The sequence below is a fragment of the Anomaloglossus baeobatrachus genome, chromosome 1, assembly GCF_048569485.1.
Source record: "Anomaloglossus baeobatrachus isolate aAnoBae1 chromosome 1, aAnoBae1.hap1, whole genome shotgun sequence".
NCBI lineage: Eukaryota > Metazoa > Chordata > Amphibia > Anura > Aromobatidae > Anomaloglossus > Anomaloglossus baeobatrachus.
The window spans coordinates 373,019,056-373,034,679 of NC_134353.1; the positions used below are offsets into that span (position 1 = coordinate 373,019,056).

Consider the following 15,624-nt stretch of genomic DNA (forward strand, 5'->3'; position numbering starts at 1 on the left):
CGACTCCCCGCTGCTCCTGCTTCCGATCCGCAGTGAAGTGAATATGTAATGAGCATGAGCGGGGGTCAAAAGCAAGTGCCAGCAGCGGCAGAGACAGCAGGGCTGGAGAAGGTGAGGATAGAAATTATTTTTATTTCACAGGCACGTGTGTTATCTTTGGTGCGTGTCACACGGATCACATCCGTGCAGTCCGTGTGCGGTCCGTGTGACACCCGTGATGCCAGAGAAAAATGGACATGTCTACGTGTGGAGCACACGTATGCGCCACACGGACACACGGTCCATAGCAAAACACTCACGTGAGCGCAGAGCCGTGTGTCCGGCACGTGAGGAAATGGACCAAACGTACCGGAGACACGGATTTGTGAAGGGGGGCTTAGGGCGCATTCACAAGGCCTTATAACATGGATGATGATCAAATTGCAATGCTCAAACTGGCCGGCGGCTCTCCTGACTTGAGCGTGAGTGCTGCAGAGAAATACACGATGTCTCGCTCGGGTCAGGAGAGCCGCCGGCCAGTCTGGGCACTGCGATGTAATCGCTGTTATACAGCAGTGTGACTGTGCCTAGCGCATCAGAAGGAGGTATGAGGGGGTATCTGACATGTTTGCTCTTCGTGTTCATTGTATATATTGTGACCTATGACGGAGGGTCATTTTAGGCTTTATGACAGACCTTTTCATCACTATAATCTAATACCATGTGCAATGGAAATACAAATATTGTGCCACCCAGTTTAGGATAACAAATTCTTAGGAACTTTTCTAATAGGCAAAAAAAAATCCCCTATTATTTTGAAATAATGAAACCGTGTCTTCCACCCTGGGCACAGACTGTCTGTGCTGGCACGTGTACACTGGGGAGGGTCAGGAAGAGGCTGAGATTGCGGGGAGTGGCTGTGTATAAAGTAAGTTGCTTCCACTTTCCTGAGCAGACACTGCTGAGTAGTAGCCTCCATAATGAGGGCTGCTGCGCTGCTCATCACCGTGTACTTTGCAGGTGCTTACTCCCAGCAGGTCTGTGACCACCCTCCAAGGGCCTGGTGCAGCTCCTGGGAGATCGCTAAAGCGTGTAAGGTAAGACGCATGCGATTCACCGCTATGACATGCTATTCTCCCCAATCCACTGCTATTAATAGGTACTGCTGTGTCACAGGCACAGCCGACTGTTTACAGGGGTCCACCAAACCTTCAGGGGGCGTAGTTCAGACTCCTGTACCAATGTCTATAGTCAGTGCTGTTGGTTTTTTTTGTTTTTAAACTAGTGCTGATTGTGTTGTGCTGTTTAGAAGGCAAAACAAATGTATACTGATTGCTTTACGTTGTATCAAAGTGTCATATCTTCAGTATTGTCCCATGAAAAAAAAAAAGAGGGGGTGTACTCACTTTCATATACTGTATCTTGTGTGACTAAAAAAAAAAAGCATGAAGTGAGTGTCAGCCTAAACTGACCATAAACTAAGCACATAATGTTTGTATAGGGATATAGCACCTTAGTGATTCAATAGCCGCTTCCTCTAAGTTTAATGCATCACTTCAGGTTTTTGTCTTTTTTTTTTTCACTGCTGGAGTGATGCTTTGTAGCTAAATCCCCTGTTTTAGGGTGCAGTCAGGTGGTCATATGACTCGTCCGAGGATCGCATCACAATACCCAGACTGGCTGGCCGCTCTCCCGACCTGAGTGAGCTGTATAGAAATACACCATGTCACGCTTGACATGTTGTACGGCTGTATGACTGCACCCTTAACCCCTTCAGCCCCCGGGCACTTTCAGTTTTTGCGTTTTTGTTTTTTGCTCCCCTTCTTCCGAGAGGCGTAACTTTTTTATTTTTCCGTCAATCATGCCATATGAAGGCTTGTTTTTTTTTGCGGGACGAGTTGTACTTTTAAATGAAACCATAGGTTTTACCATATAGTATACTGGAAAACAGCAAAAAAAAGTGTGATTGTACAATAGTTTTTGGGATATTTTATTCACCGTGTTCACTATATGATAAAACTGAGGTATCTATGTGATGCCTCAGGTCAGTGCGAGTTTGTAGACACCAAACATGAATAGGTTTACTTGTATCTAAGGGGTTAAAAAAAATTCACAAGCTTGTCCAAAAAAAAAGTGGCGCACGTTTTGCACCATTTTCCAAAACCTGTAGCGTTCTCATTTTTCGGGATCTGAGGCTCAGTGATGGCTTATTTTTTGCGTCTCGACCTGACGTTTTTAACGGTATCATTTTTGCGCAGATGCTATGTTTTGATCGCCTGTTATTGCATTTTGCGCAAAACTTGCGGCGACCAAAAAACTTAATTTTGGCGTTTGAAATTTTTTTTTGCCGCTACGCAGTTTACTGATCAGATTCATTGATTTTATATTTTAATCGGGCATTTCTGAACGCGGCGATACCAAATGTGTATTTTTTTAATTTTTTTAACCCTTTAATTTTCAATGAGGTGAAAGGGGGGTGATTTGAACTTTTAGGGTTTTTTAATTTTTTTTTTTTCAGTTCTTTTCATTTTTTTTTTTTTTTTTTTTTTTTTACTAGTCCCCCTAGGGGGCTATAGTGCAGAGTGATCTGATTGCTGATCGTTATCTGCAGATCTCAGCTACAGAGCTGAGAACTACAGATTTGCTGCTTTACTTTCAATGCCGGCTGTATTCCGGCATTGAGAGGAAGTGAGTCATGTTAGCTACAGGCATCATCACATGACCCTGTGCTACCATGGCAACCACCGACAGTCATGTGACCATGTCATCTGTCTTCCGGTGGGGGCGGGCTAAGTGACTGTCATGGCGGCGCCCATATACATATCGCTGCCAGATTTTGGCAGGGAAATGAAAGGGGTTAATGGGCGCGGGTGGAAGTGATTCCACCTGCGGCTAGCAGGCACACATGTCAGCTGTTGATAACAGCTGATATGTGCGCGGATCGCTACCGGGGGCGGGGCTTACCAGAACACGATCCATGACATACCCAGTACCTCATAGGTCGTTAAAGGGAACTTGTCACCAGGATTTGCTACCTCATCTGAGAGCAGCATAATGTAGGGGCAGAGATCCTGATTCCAGCAGTCACTTATTTTGCTGCTTACTGTAGTCTTGATAAAATCACTAATTCCTCATTATTTGAATGTAGAGCAGGGTTATAATGAGATCATGCATCTGCTGGACTACCTGGCACAATGCCAAGTAGTCCTCTAAAGGTAATTTCCTGCTGATTAAACAGTGACTTTAAGCTACGCTATGCAGCCCAGTAAGTGATTCAACGCTGGAATCAGGGTCCCTTTTCCTTCGTCATGCTGCACTCAGATTAGGTGGCAAAAACCTAGTGACAGTCCCTTTTTTAAACTTTCCTTCCATTGTCTTTTTTGTTTCCAGCGCCGCTCTGGTTGGTTTCCAGTGACCTGCCGGCAGCTCCAATGTTTCATGGAGCGCTTCCGAGGTCGCAATCCAATACAAATATAAGATCCTCGTTCTGACTTTATTCTCTCATAGGGATGGATGTATTGAGCACTTGTGACGTATCTTCTGATTTCCGGCAAGTCAGAAGTTATGGGTGCAAGATGGCACCACCAGATCAATGCTGGGAAAAAAAACGGTGAAACCGCTGGAGGCTGATTATAAGACTGGGCAGAGGACTTGGGTTTAAAGCAACACTCTGGCAGTGGGGGGAAGGGGACACTGGTGTGGTGCTTTATCAAACATGACGATAGGGTGCTTCCAGCTTGCCATGCTGTGGTGTACTTGTACCGCCCCGCACTCGGCTTCAGCCGAGCCGCTCGGATCCGGGCTCGTCGGTTGGTGGCTCGAGCGCCTCCGGACCCGGGGTCACGTCGCTCTGAAAGGATGCTGGTGCTACATAGGGGGTTGGTAGGTATGTTTACGGCCGGGGCCGTGGTTTGGGTTAAGTTCGTGACGCCACCCACGGGTTGTGGTGAATATAGACACCACCGCTGCTGTTTACTAGGCCCCCGGGGACGGTGTTGCGCTGCCGGGCATTGATCCCTCCGTGGGTAGGGAGTTGATGGGCTCGGTTGTGAGGGTGCGGCCGGACTGGTGTGGTGTGGGGTGGTGTGCGGTCCGAGGGCACAGTTGTACTCACTCCGACAGATACACCGGAGTCTCTGGTAAACCAAAAAGATGGTGGTCGGTGCCCGCAACCAGTTGCATCTGGTTCCCCACCCGGTTTGGTGGTCCCCGCCTTTCTCCTGCACCTTGTGTTGTAGCTGTGGACTGCCTGCGCTTCAGCGACGGGAGTCCGCTCCCCGTGTGTCTGTCTGTCTCAGGAGAGCCCGTTTGCCCGCAGACGCTGGCCCGTAGGATCTCTCTGCCTGAGCGGTGGCTTTCTATCCCTCTCGTTGGGCTGTTGTCTTCAGTCAGGACTTGGTTGGGAAAGGACCTAAAGTCCAGACCTCAGTGAATTAACTTAGTCCGGTAGATTCGGAACCTCGTTTCAGGGTCTGAGTACCCCCCCCCCCCCCCCGTGCTCCGGTTCCCCGGTTCGGTACCGGCGGGCCACTACCCTGTCCCTGTCCCTTACGGTTCCACCAGGGAGTCTTCCGGGCTCCTGCAGGCGGTGACCACCGTCTGCCTCTTGGCCAAAGGGTATCCAGGCTACGACCCTGACCCCTGTCAGACGTCTACTCCTCTCCTTCCGCTCTCCTTCTCCTCCAAAACTACTCTCCCCTGTCTTTCCCGCCTCAGGCTATCTGAACTCCTCGGTGGACGTGGCCAACTGCCTGGCTCCGCCCCCTGGTGTGAACGTCAAGACCAGAGAGGGGTGACCAAAGTTTTTAGGTTGGCTGCTGTTACCTTTTTAGGGGGACGGGTGTTTTGTGCAAGGGCCTGTCTGTGACTACCTTGCTAGTCCAGGGCGTCACATACTCCTGCTTGATTGACAGCTTGGACCAGTGGCTTCATCACACCGCTGGCCAAAACTGTGCACTTACAGAGGAAAACATGTCCCTCTATCTTTAGTACTACTGCAACGATGCTGAAGTTAGTTTCTTCTTCGTCAGTATTAGTATTTTCAGTTTTTTTACATGTTTAACAACAAAAATAACACATCACAATAATAAAATACAATGCACTGATGTGCCCTAATATAAATACACTTAAAATCATCTGCAAAAATGATACAACTGGCAAAAAATGGGCACCGAAGTATGTTAGTGAAAGGGTTAACGGGGTGAAAGATCAGTGGCCCAAACACCACAATTGCATGTCTAGTGATGCCCCTAATCAAATTCAGATCACTGCAGCCTGGCCCAAAGGGGTTCTGGGCATCAAAACTGGCATCAAAGTGGGCACACAGCCAATTTTCATAGATTTGAATAAGCCATTTAATCCCTTCAAAACACCAGTTACTTATTAAATCTGTGAAAATTGGCTGTGTGATCACTTTGATGCCAGTTTTGATGCCCAGAACCCCAGGCTGCAGTCACTTGAATTTTATTAGGGGCATCACTAGACATGCAACTGTGGTGTTAGATCAGTGGCCCAAAGCAGTTTAACCCTTTCACTAACATACTTCGATGCCCATTTTTTTTTTTTTTTTTTTTTTTTTTTGCCAGTTTGTTTTATAATTTTCGCAGCTGATTTTTAAGTGTATTTTATATAAAGACACATCAGTGCATTGTATCTTATTGTGATGTGTTTATTTTTGTTTAAACCTCTAAAGAAACTGAAAAATACTAAATTGCCGAATTATAAACTGACGTATAAGAAACCAATTTCAGCATCGTACTACTGCACTCCTTTGCGAGGGGCCTGGCTAGCACTGATTAAAATGGCTGTGGTGGCTGTTAAAATTAATAAGCCTTACTTAAGAACTGAGTGGCTTTGTTTTCCTCCCCCTTATTCAAAGAGCCATAACTTTATTTCTCTGTCCACATAGCATTATGAGGGTTATGAGTCATTTCTCATGTGATGCTCTATAAAGCAGTGGAAAAATAAACCTGGCAATGGTATTCTTCAAGTCTGTAAGATCAGGACCTAATGATATGTCGTCAATGTTAAAGTAGTGGACAACCCCCTTCTTTAAATGGAACCTGTCACAAGCTTTTCCGCCTATGAACAAATGCCACCACCTTTGAACTTCATTGTGTGTATGTGTCGCGGCCTGATTTGCGATAACAGGTGAAGGACTCACCGGTGATCGCAAATCCCCTGAGTGACTGAAGTGAGCCGCGCGATAAAACGGTACCGTCACTCCAGTTACCTACGGCCTGCTGGAGTCCTCCCATGACCGCAAATCACCTGAGTGAGGGCACCGCTGATCGCGTGGCTCACTTCAGTCACTCGGGCGACTTGCTGTCACAGTTGAAGGACTCCAGCTATGGCCATCAGCGGTGTCATCACTCAGGTCACCCGTGGCCACAGCTCTAGTCCTCAGAGTTGGAGGATCCAGCGGTGGCCGCAGGTAACCTGAGTGGCTTCATCACTGACAGCGCGACTCACTTCAGTTGCTCCGTGGAGCTGACAGAGTGGTCGTGTTCTACGGCCGCTCCTGTCAGCGTCATGTAGCAGAGCTGGATGTGTCGTGGGACCTCGTGTGGATTACGTAGGACCTGGAGGGGTGTGGTTTTTTTTTTTTTCCTGTACCACTCACGACAGCGCCACAGAAAATTAGAGAATTCAGCTAGGTGGGACCACAGTCTCTAAACCGTTTCTACCAAAGGTGAGATCAGAGGAGGATGATAAATCGAGCGGGTAGTGCCTATAAAAGATAAAGGGTGAAGACCACGTTGCTGCCTTAGAAATGTGCTCGATGGAGATATTGGACTTCTCCGCCCAGGGGTTTGCCACCGCTCTTGTGGAATGAGCCTTCAGCCCTTCCGGGGTGAACTGCCTGAAGTCATGTAGGCTAAAATAATGGCCTCTTGAATCCACCTAGCTGTAGATTTAGATGCCTTTATAACCCTTTCCCTGGCCCTGAAAGGTGACAAAGACCTATCTAGTTTCTAAGGCTACATGCGCACGCTGCATCTTTGTGTTCACAAACTGCAGCCAAAACTGCACATTGTCAGAGAGAGCCTGGAAATGTCAAAAAAACACATGTAATTTTTGGTGCATTTTTGCTGCGTTTTTGGGACAAATGTTGACAAACGCAGGAAGAATGAACATGGTGCATTTTATTTGTCACAAACCTTTGACAAATAAAACGCTGACAAATAAACTGCAACGTGCGCATAGAAAATCTGACTTCTCATAGACTTTGCTGGGAAGTCAAATGTCAGAAAGTTCTGACAACAAAACTGCAGCCAAAAAAGCAGGAAAAAAAGCAGCGTGCGCATGTAGCCTAAGACTCTGTGGTTTTAAGGTGTATCCGGCATCTTCGGACATCTAGGATATGTAGTTTCTCCTCCTCCTGATTCCTGGCCTCCAAGGACAGTAAACCAACTGATGCGGGAGAGGTATCGCCCTCCTATCCAGTAGGTTTCCTGTCTTAGAAGGGAAGATCTACGCTCCGTGGTGCTGTCATGGGTGGTAGGGAAAAAAAAAATTATGTGTATGTAATATATATATATATTTTTTTTTTTTTTTGTGCTAGCCTCTTGGCTTGAGATTTTCTGTGCACCATCTAAAAGGACGTCCAAGTGCACATGGTGAGCTGGATTTAGGAGGATTCCTCCACCTGCTTGTGTGTATTAATATATATTATACAGTGTGTATATATAATTTTTATATTTTTTTTTTCAGTGTTTCTTTGATCCTTTTGGCAATAGCGTCTTTTTTTTTTCATTTGTGTCTAGTAAATTGTCAGGTCAGCTATCACTGATTCTTCATGGTCTGCGCTGTTGCATCCTCAAACCTGTTAACACAACCAACAATTACAGGGGTTTTCCTGGATCAAACAAGTTAGCCATAATATATTTTTCCTCACCCTTGGAAAACCCCAAAATCTATGGCATAGTATAATAGGTTATTAAGCAGTTAGAGGTTTCCCAATTACTGTAATTACTTCATTATGTCCTGGGGGAAAAACCCCACAAACTTTAAGTTTGTTTGCCTAATGTCTATTTATAGCAATGTGAACTGATGAGTGTTTTTTAATTTGCAGGTAGAACAACAGTGTATTGAGTATTTTTCTCACCAGAACCCTAAAAATAGTAATGAGCCGGCTGTACAGGTTGAATTGTACTATGAGAGCCTTTGTGGAGCTTGTCGCAATTTTATTGTCTTGCAACTCTTCCCAACCTGGCTAATGTTAAGGGAGATCATGAATGTTACGCTGGTACCGTATGGGAATGCACAGGTAAGGACCAATGACAGAATAAATCCTGTCTTGGACTACAAACTGCTCAATGTATTTTATTTTATATTTGTTAAATCAAACTTTAAAAGAAATCTGCCAATAGGATGAATGCTCCTAACCATCTACAGTGGAACCTTGGTTTACGAGAACAATACTTTCTGGGAGTGTGCTCATAAACAAAGTTACTTGTCTAGCAAATCAAGATTTCCCATAGGAAATCATTCAATGCAGACAATTTGTTCCACAACTTGTGCAATGTCCATCCTGGTCCCCTATTGTATGTATGTATGTATGTATGTATGTATGTATGTATGTATGTACTTGCCTCACCTCACCAGCCTCCTGGTTCTTGTAGTCCGCATGTACAGTATATGTATCAGGTAACTATTGCGACCGATGCCAGAGCTTACCCGGTCAACGCGTCAGCAGCAAATGTGAAAGGTGTCAGCCGCTTGCCTCTGATTGGTCAGCACACTGCCTTTGAGAAGCGGCTGACAGCGGAAGTTCCTCCATCATCACAATGGTTACCAGATACATACTGTACCTACGGACTACAAGAACTGTGTGTTACAGTTCCGGACGTGTGTGCGGTGAGTATTTGCTCATAAACTGAGTTATAAATTTACAGCAAGCTTTGCACGTATAGCGAAATACTCGCACACCAAGTTACTCGTAAACCGAGGTTCCACTGTATAGGGCATGCAGGTCATAGGAAGCTGAATAAAATGATGCCTTGATATCTGCAATCTGATTTCTTATTCCAGAGAAACCCACGTTTTTGATGTAAATGAGTTGTTAATGTCTATAGGCTTGAGATGAATCTGCCTCCAGAGCTTATTTTATGAGAGTTACCAGAAAAGGGTGACACATGTAATGACTGACAGTCTACATGACTCACACTGGTAATTCCCCTTAATTTAAAATAACCTCTAAATTCAGATTCTTGCAACGAGCTGTGTCTGGCCCATAGACTTTAAAAGCTCACTTGCATATAAAGAAAAAAACATAAGATATCAGATCACAGATGTCAGGGTAACATCAGCTTCCTTCGCCTGCATGCTCATATAATTTACCATGATCATGACTGGTAATTTTTCGCCAGTTTGAAGGCTTGTCCTCTTGTTTTTAATGCCTGTATCTGATGATTTTTCAGCTGGGTCCAGGAAAGATTAAAGCACAACTCCAGTGCTTATTTTACTGCTGGAGTGGTGCCACTAGTTCCCTGCACCTAGGATCATACTTACCAGCTGCCATATTCTGCTTTTCTCAGCGCCGCTCAAGTTGTGACCGGCCTGTGTGAGTCTTTCTGAACATGGCTCTCATAGACTTGCATTGAGAGCTTGTAATCAGTCACAAGAGAACAGGACAGCGTAGGTAAGGGCAGATGTAAGTACAATATATATAAATTTTATTTATTTTTGTAGGAGAGGAATGTCTCTGGAAAATGGGAGTTCACGTGTCAGCACGGACCAAGTGAATGCTATGTAAACACAATCGAGGTTTGTACATTATGAAAACTTCACAACGCATTGGCATGGGTCGAATTTGCATAACATCCTGTCTTGATGTACATATTTCATGGCGGGGGGGGGGGGGGTTACTCCTATAATGCATCAGAATGGAGCAAATGCTTCAAATTGTGGAAGCTTTTTACTGTGCATATAGTCTAGATCTAAAATAAATAAATAAACTGTCTAGTAAGCCCTCTTGCAGTTTTCCCTTCCTATTCCAAACCACCCAAGTGCCAACTGTCATTTTACACCTAGATATGATCAAACGACCATGACATGCATAAGTTTACTACAGCAGTAACTATTACAATTCCATCATGTAAGTGATGAGTGAGGACTACCATGCTCAGGTACTCTAAATGAGTAGTTGGATGTTCGGATGGGTGCGACTTGAGTTCTCTATTGATGTCTAGTATACCCTGGTACACAAGCCGCACTCATCTGCAAATCCAACTGCTCATTACAAGTACCCAGCTCCTGCTCGCTCATCACTAGATGTTATCAGTATCTGTCTACAGTGTTTGTGTTTTTTTTTTTTTTTGGTTTTTTTTATCCATTCCAAATATAAGTAAACTGGCATTGTTTTATGTGTTTATGCTGTAATGTTAATGATGTGTATATAATATTTTTCTTTTTTTTTTTTTTTTTTTTTTCTTTTCATATTTCTATATTTTATTGCCCCCTTGTATTTCTTCTTACTTTGCTCGTGTGTATTTTATTTTTAGGCCTGTGTTATATATCATCTGAAGGACCTACAAAACTACTTTCCCATCATTTTCTGCATTGAACAGTCCTATAATTTGACAAATGTTTTGGAACCAGTAAGTAATCATGTGTCTATCCCCTACTATTCTTTGTTAGCTTGTCAATAACACATATTATACCCCAATTCATTCTCATTTGACCTGCTATAGTCAAACACACTAATTGCTCTGTGTACATTGTATATTGACAGTGAGCTACCTAGTTGAGGCTGGGGTGTGTTCGACCTAGGGCTCACATGAGCTGTGGTCTAGGCAGTGATAATCTCCTGGTGATTAAATAAACCTTGTATGGAAACGGCACACATCTTAATAGGTGACGCCTGAGCCCCTACCTGCAGTCTTCAGATTACATAGTAGGTTTGTTTTTTGTTTTTTTTTTTCTTCTAACAGATTCCGTTCAAAGGGATAGTCTAAACCTAAGGGTGCCCTCACACGAGCGTATAACTCGCATGAGTATCGGAACGCATCACTCGGTGCGGCCGCACACTCTCCGGACAGGAGCATGTCAGCCGCATAGAAATAGGAGCAGCTGAGCTGCTCCTGTCAGCAGAGAAGCTAGCCGCGCCGGGTGATGCGATCCGATACTCATGCGAGTTATACGCACGTGTGAAGGCACCCTAATATTGAGGGATGTGTTTTTTTTTTTTTTTTTGGTTATACCCTTAATGACCATTTGATCTAATGGCTTTTCAAATATGCTAGAATTAAAAGGTTCCTACCATCCCCTAACTACTTTATTTTATTTGTTTACCTACTTCCGGTTTAACATTTTGAGTATCAGCAGTGCATGCTGGGACATCAGGGAGCAGAGCAGAGGCTGCGGTCGCTGCTGCCCACACCTTGAAACAAAGTGTCATCAGTGACATCTGTTTCAGGGGCTATGTTAGTCCCTGCTCTACTGATCATGCGTCGGTTTGTCAGTTCTGACATATACTTAGAAGGAGCTTTCTTTGCCCTGTGCAATATTTTTGACTATGACCGTGCACTCCCTTACTGGCTCTAATAAAAGTGACGAGCCAGCAATAGTGTATTGTAATGAGGACACACTGCGAGCAAAGACTAACCCCACCCCTGGAACAGACAGCATTTTTGTGTGCTTTGAGTCACTAACATTTGCTACATTTCTAGTTTTGATACTAGAAGAATACTTTGACTTTATTAGCAAATGGGTCGGTGTCAGGCAGCAATACAAGAATACCCCACCACTAATGAAGGCCAGTCTCCTCATATCAACTAGTTACCCTTGATCATAGACATGTGCTGTGTATTTTTGGAAAGGCCAGACTGTCTTTTGAGGAAGACTAGAGACACGCATACAATTTGTTCCCAGGCTCTATCTGATTGCATATACGCATGACTCATCAATGACGACTACAGTATTACACATGACAAAAATGAAGGAGCAGCTGACTACAGTAGCAGGGGAACAAAGCATAAATATCTAAATGCCCGTCAGACGTTTGAGAAGAGCAAAGTATAAATGTGAACCAGAACACCAATATTGTAAAAATATTAAAGTGTAACTTTTTTCCCATAAATCAATAATACACGAAAAATAAGCAACTTTGTAATCTAATCAGACAAATCTGCTTCTTTCTCTGCCAGAATTGATCAGTCATCAAAAGCCTCATTTCTGAGGTAAAATCTGAATTCAGTGAGGACTTTCCCATGATTGAGAGAGATGGCAGATGTTACTAAAGATATTCTGTGTAGAGGGAGGACGTAGAGGCAGCTCTGCCCCCTCCTTCTACATAGGAAATTGCAAGAATCTGTGACTATCCACCCGTACCTGTGAGCTGCACATATCTGCTGATCATCTCGGCAGACATGTCTGCCACAACCTAGGATGTACATGTACGTCATGGGTCATAACGGGGGGGGTAAATGCTGGGGGAGCAGCTGATAACATTTGCCATGAAAACCTTGTGTACTGCTAGCTCACATTACTGTCACTCCTCCTCTACTCACCTTCAGGCCATTTGCGCTGTGATCCTAAACGTCATTCTCCCATTTTATCCTTTTTGCAGAGCCATATATAATTTTTATTTTATTTTTTTGTGACTGCAAAGTCATATTGACACGGACAGCGTTAACAAAGATGGATGGCAGCGTTAATTCTGTTGACACTGCTCACTGTATCACACAAAAGGATTAGATGCACAGCTCATGTTGGCGTCACACATGTTGGGATTAAATACATGGCTGCCAGTGTGCATCTTCATTCAGAAGCTTACAATGCAGGGAAATCTGATTGAGGCTTTACACTGACTCTGCTCTGAGTATAGCCATGATGCTATGAGCTGAACACTAGGTGTGACAGCGGTAGTGAGAACATGTTGAGCCCCCTGATGTTCTAATACAGAGACCAGGCCACCAAGCTGTTCGCACTACTAGAAGTCACCACCACTGCACTCACCACTCGGAGTAGGGCTGCAGCAGTGAGTACAGCTTGGTAGCCTGGAATTAGCACCAGTAGTACAATGTCAGACTGCCAACCTGTGCTCACCACCACTGTCTGGACCTCCTGTTGCTGCTGTACAATGCATGATTGGTGACTGAGGGGAAATTGCAGTTCACAGCACAGCTTTCGGCTGAAATAAAATGGTCCGTGGCTTCCCCTTAAACTCCAATACTCCCACCCCACAGTTGTAAACTGGACACGGGGCATGCCCACATCCAGTGGCGTAACTACAGTCTGATGGGCCCCGGTGCAGAGTTTGAGCCTATGCCCCTTCCCATCCCCCCCCCCCCCCCCCCATTAGATGTATGGGCCATTGAAGCGTTTTAAATCCTAAAGACATAAAAGTTCCCCTCCATTGTATCGTAATGTCCCCCATCCTGGGCCACTTCCTGGTATGTCTGCTATCATGGCAGCATCCAGATCGATCGATCTATCTGTCTATCCCCATCATGCCTATATCCTGGTATATATGGCCCCATCGTGTGTGTGTGTGTGTGTGTGTGTGTGTGTGTGTGTGTGTGTACACCAAACTATTATACTATGTGTTCACTTTCATAATGAGGCATATGGAATTTTGTATAGATACAGACAGAATGTATACAAAAACTGCTACATATTGCACACTATCGCAGCAGTGCAGGTGCCCCTCTCTGGTGAAGACTGGAGCAGATAGGACACAGATCACACAGGAGGGGAGGGTGCCCTGTGCTGGAGACTGTGCACCGTAGGAGCACCAAATGACAGTGAACTGCTGCTCCCTGCAGTGCCCAATCTGCTGTCTGCCGGAAGGTGCCCTGTGCGACTGGTGGCCATGGTACTCCCCTACCCTGTGCTCCCCCGGCGTTCTCCTACGACACTGTCATGCCGCCAACTGACCAGTGTGTAAGCGGCACAGCGCATGACGTCTGTCATGCGCAGCTGACACACATCGATCTGGATCAGGGGCTGGGGCCAGAGGGGCCCGGTCACAGTGGTGACCTCTGCGGTCGTTACGTCCCTGTACAGTTCACAGTATAGGAAACGTGGGCACACTGGCCATAATCTCCTATGGCATGCGGGTTCCATATTTACTGTAAATGTCTGAGCATGATCCTTTACATGCAAATAAAAAATGGCTGCCGTAGCGGCTGCAGAAGAAATAACTTGTTAAAACGATTTTCATTTTTGTTTTTAAAATTGATACAGAAATAAAAAGCATGACATAATTTTTTTTTTTTTTTGTGTGTGTGAATCCCTAACTTAACCCTATGATTTCCTCTTACAGTGCCTTGCAGCGTTTGAGCCAGACCTCTCAGTCAAAACGGTAATGGACTGTGTGAATGGCGACCTAGGGAACAAAATTATGCATGACAATGCCATAAAAACCGATTCACTAAATCCACCACATGAATATGTGCCATGGGTGGTTATTAATGGGGTAAGTTTTATTCTTATTTTTATTATCAATACAACTTAGTAGCAGGCATGGTATAAATGTTGCCAAACCTTCTGGCCTACCCTCAGCTCAGTATTGACACTGCTAGGAATATGCTGCCTGGCGCTTTTACAAAGACTCTGTTAACCTGGTGGTCGATTTCAAATCCTGCTGTCCTAGCTGTAAAAGGGGTTTTCTCATAATAGGTAAAACTTGTGGAGTGATTGGATAATCAAATAAGTTAGCATTTTCACCTTAATTAAATATCCTCTCCTTTTCCTACGGATAAAGACCTTTTTGATTTTATGGTTTTACAACTTTTTGTCTAGGTTACAGACAAACTCTGCGGCCTCTCAGGTGGCAAGTTTCCTAGGCATAAAGGCCACACTTGCATGCTTTTTAATATACAGCTTGCAAACTCTGCTCTGATGGCAAAATCTGACTAGCCTCAGTACTACTACAATATGGTTAGAGGCAGCAGTGCCTCTGCAGCATCAGTGTGAGCCAGTGGCTCAGCTATGCCGCTGACCCAAACTGTCAATCTTCAAAAGCAAACCGCTCCCACACAGGCAGAAAGACAGTTATTAAACTCTTAACAATCTATCAGTAGGATCAAGCCTCCTAAATGGGCATGTAGGTCATGGGAAGCTGAATAAAATTGTCTTCATCCAGAAAACTCCCAACATTTCTCCTTTAATATGAAATTTTCAAAAAGGCTGTCATGAACACAGGCATGAAATTGCCCACAAGAGTTAAAACACCATATGATAAACTGTTAAAAATATATCTTTTATTAGGAAAATATTTAAAAACATGAGTATTACAATATTTTTCAAAATAAAGGGAACAAAGAAATGCTTAAAAAGACATGCTTCACTAACACCCCCCCCCCCCCTTCCCCACGAGGAAGTCTACCGCAAGACGAAACGCGCATCGGGCTGAAGACAGGTGAGCTCCACGGACCCTATCTCTAGGTATTTCTATATCCTGCTCTTATGCTTCTTTACTTTAATCTCCACTGCAGTATTTTTGAGTACTATGCACTTTACTTTGATATCTGCTATTGGAGCCTTCATTATGGTAATGCACTACACTTTATTTTTCTAGAATATTATTTATTTATGGATATGTAATTACACTATGGCTATTTATAATATTTAATTTGCCCATAGTGGTCCCACTGGTATTTACCACCTCTTGTCTTTGAGGAATAACCCTGTCTTTTT

General features: G+C 44.4%; 1 protein-coding gene across 1 annotated transcript in view; it reads left to right on the forward strand.

Moving 5' to 3' along the window:
• Positions 1 to 905: 905 nt before the first annotated feature.
• Positions 906 to 15,624, forward strand: part of IFI30 (IFI30 lysosomal thiol reductase) — a 31,450-nt gene continuing 16,731 nt past the window's right edge. The window contains exons 1-5 of the mRNA XM_075337816.1: positions 906 to 1,076; positions 8,054 to 8,248; positions 9,673 to 9,747; positions 10,485 to 10,580; positions 14,249 to 14,401. Of these exons, the coding sequence (XP_075193931.1) occupies positions 960 to 1,076; positions 8,054 to 8,248; positions 9,673 to 9,747; positions 10,485 to 10,580; positions 14,249 to 14,401 (636 nt within the window). The 5' untranslated portion in view covers positions 906 to 959. The remainder of the gene's footprint in view (positions 1,077 to 8,053; positions 8,249 to 9,672; positions 9,748 to 10,484; positions 10,581 to 14,248; positions 14,402 to 15,624) is intronic.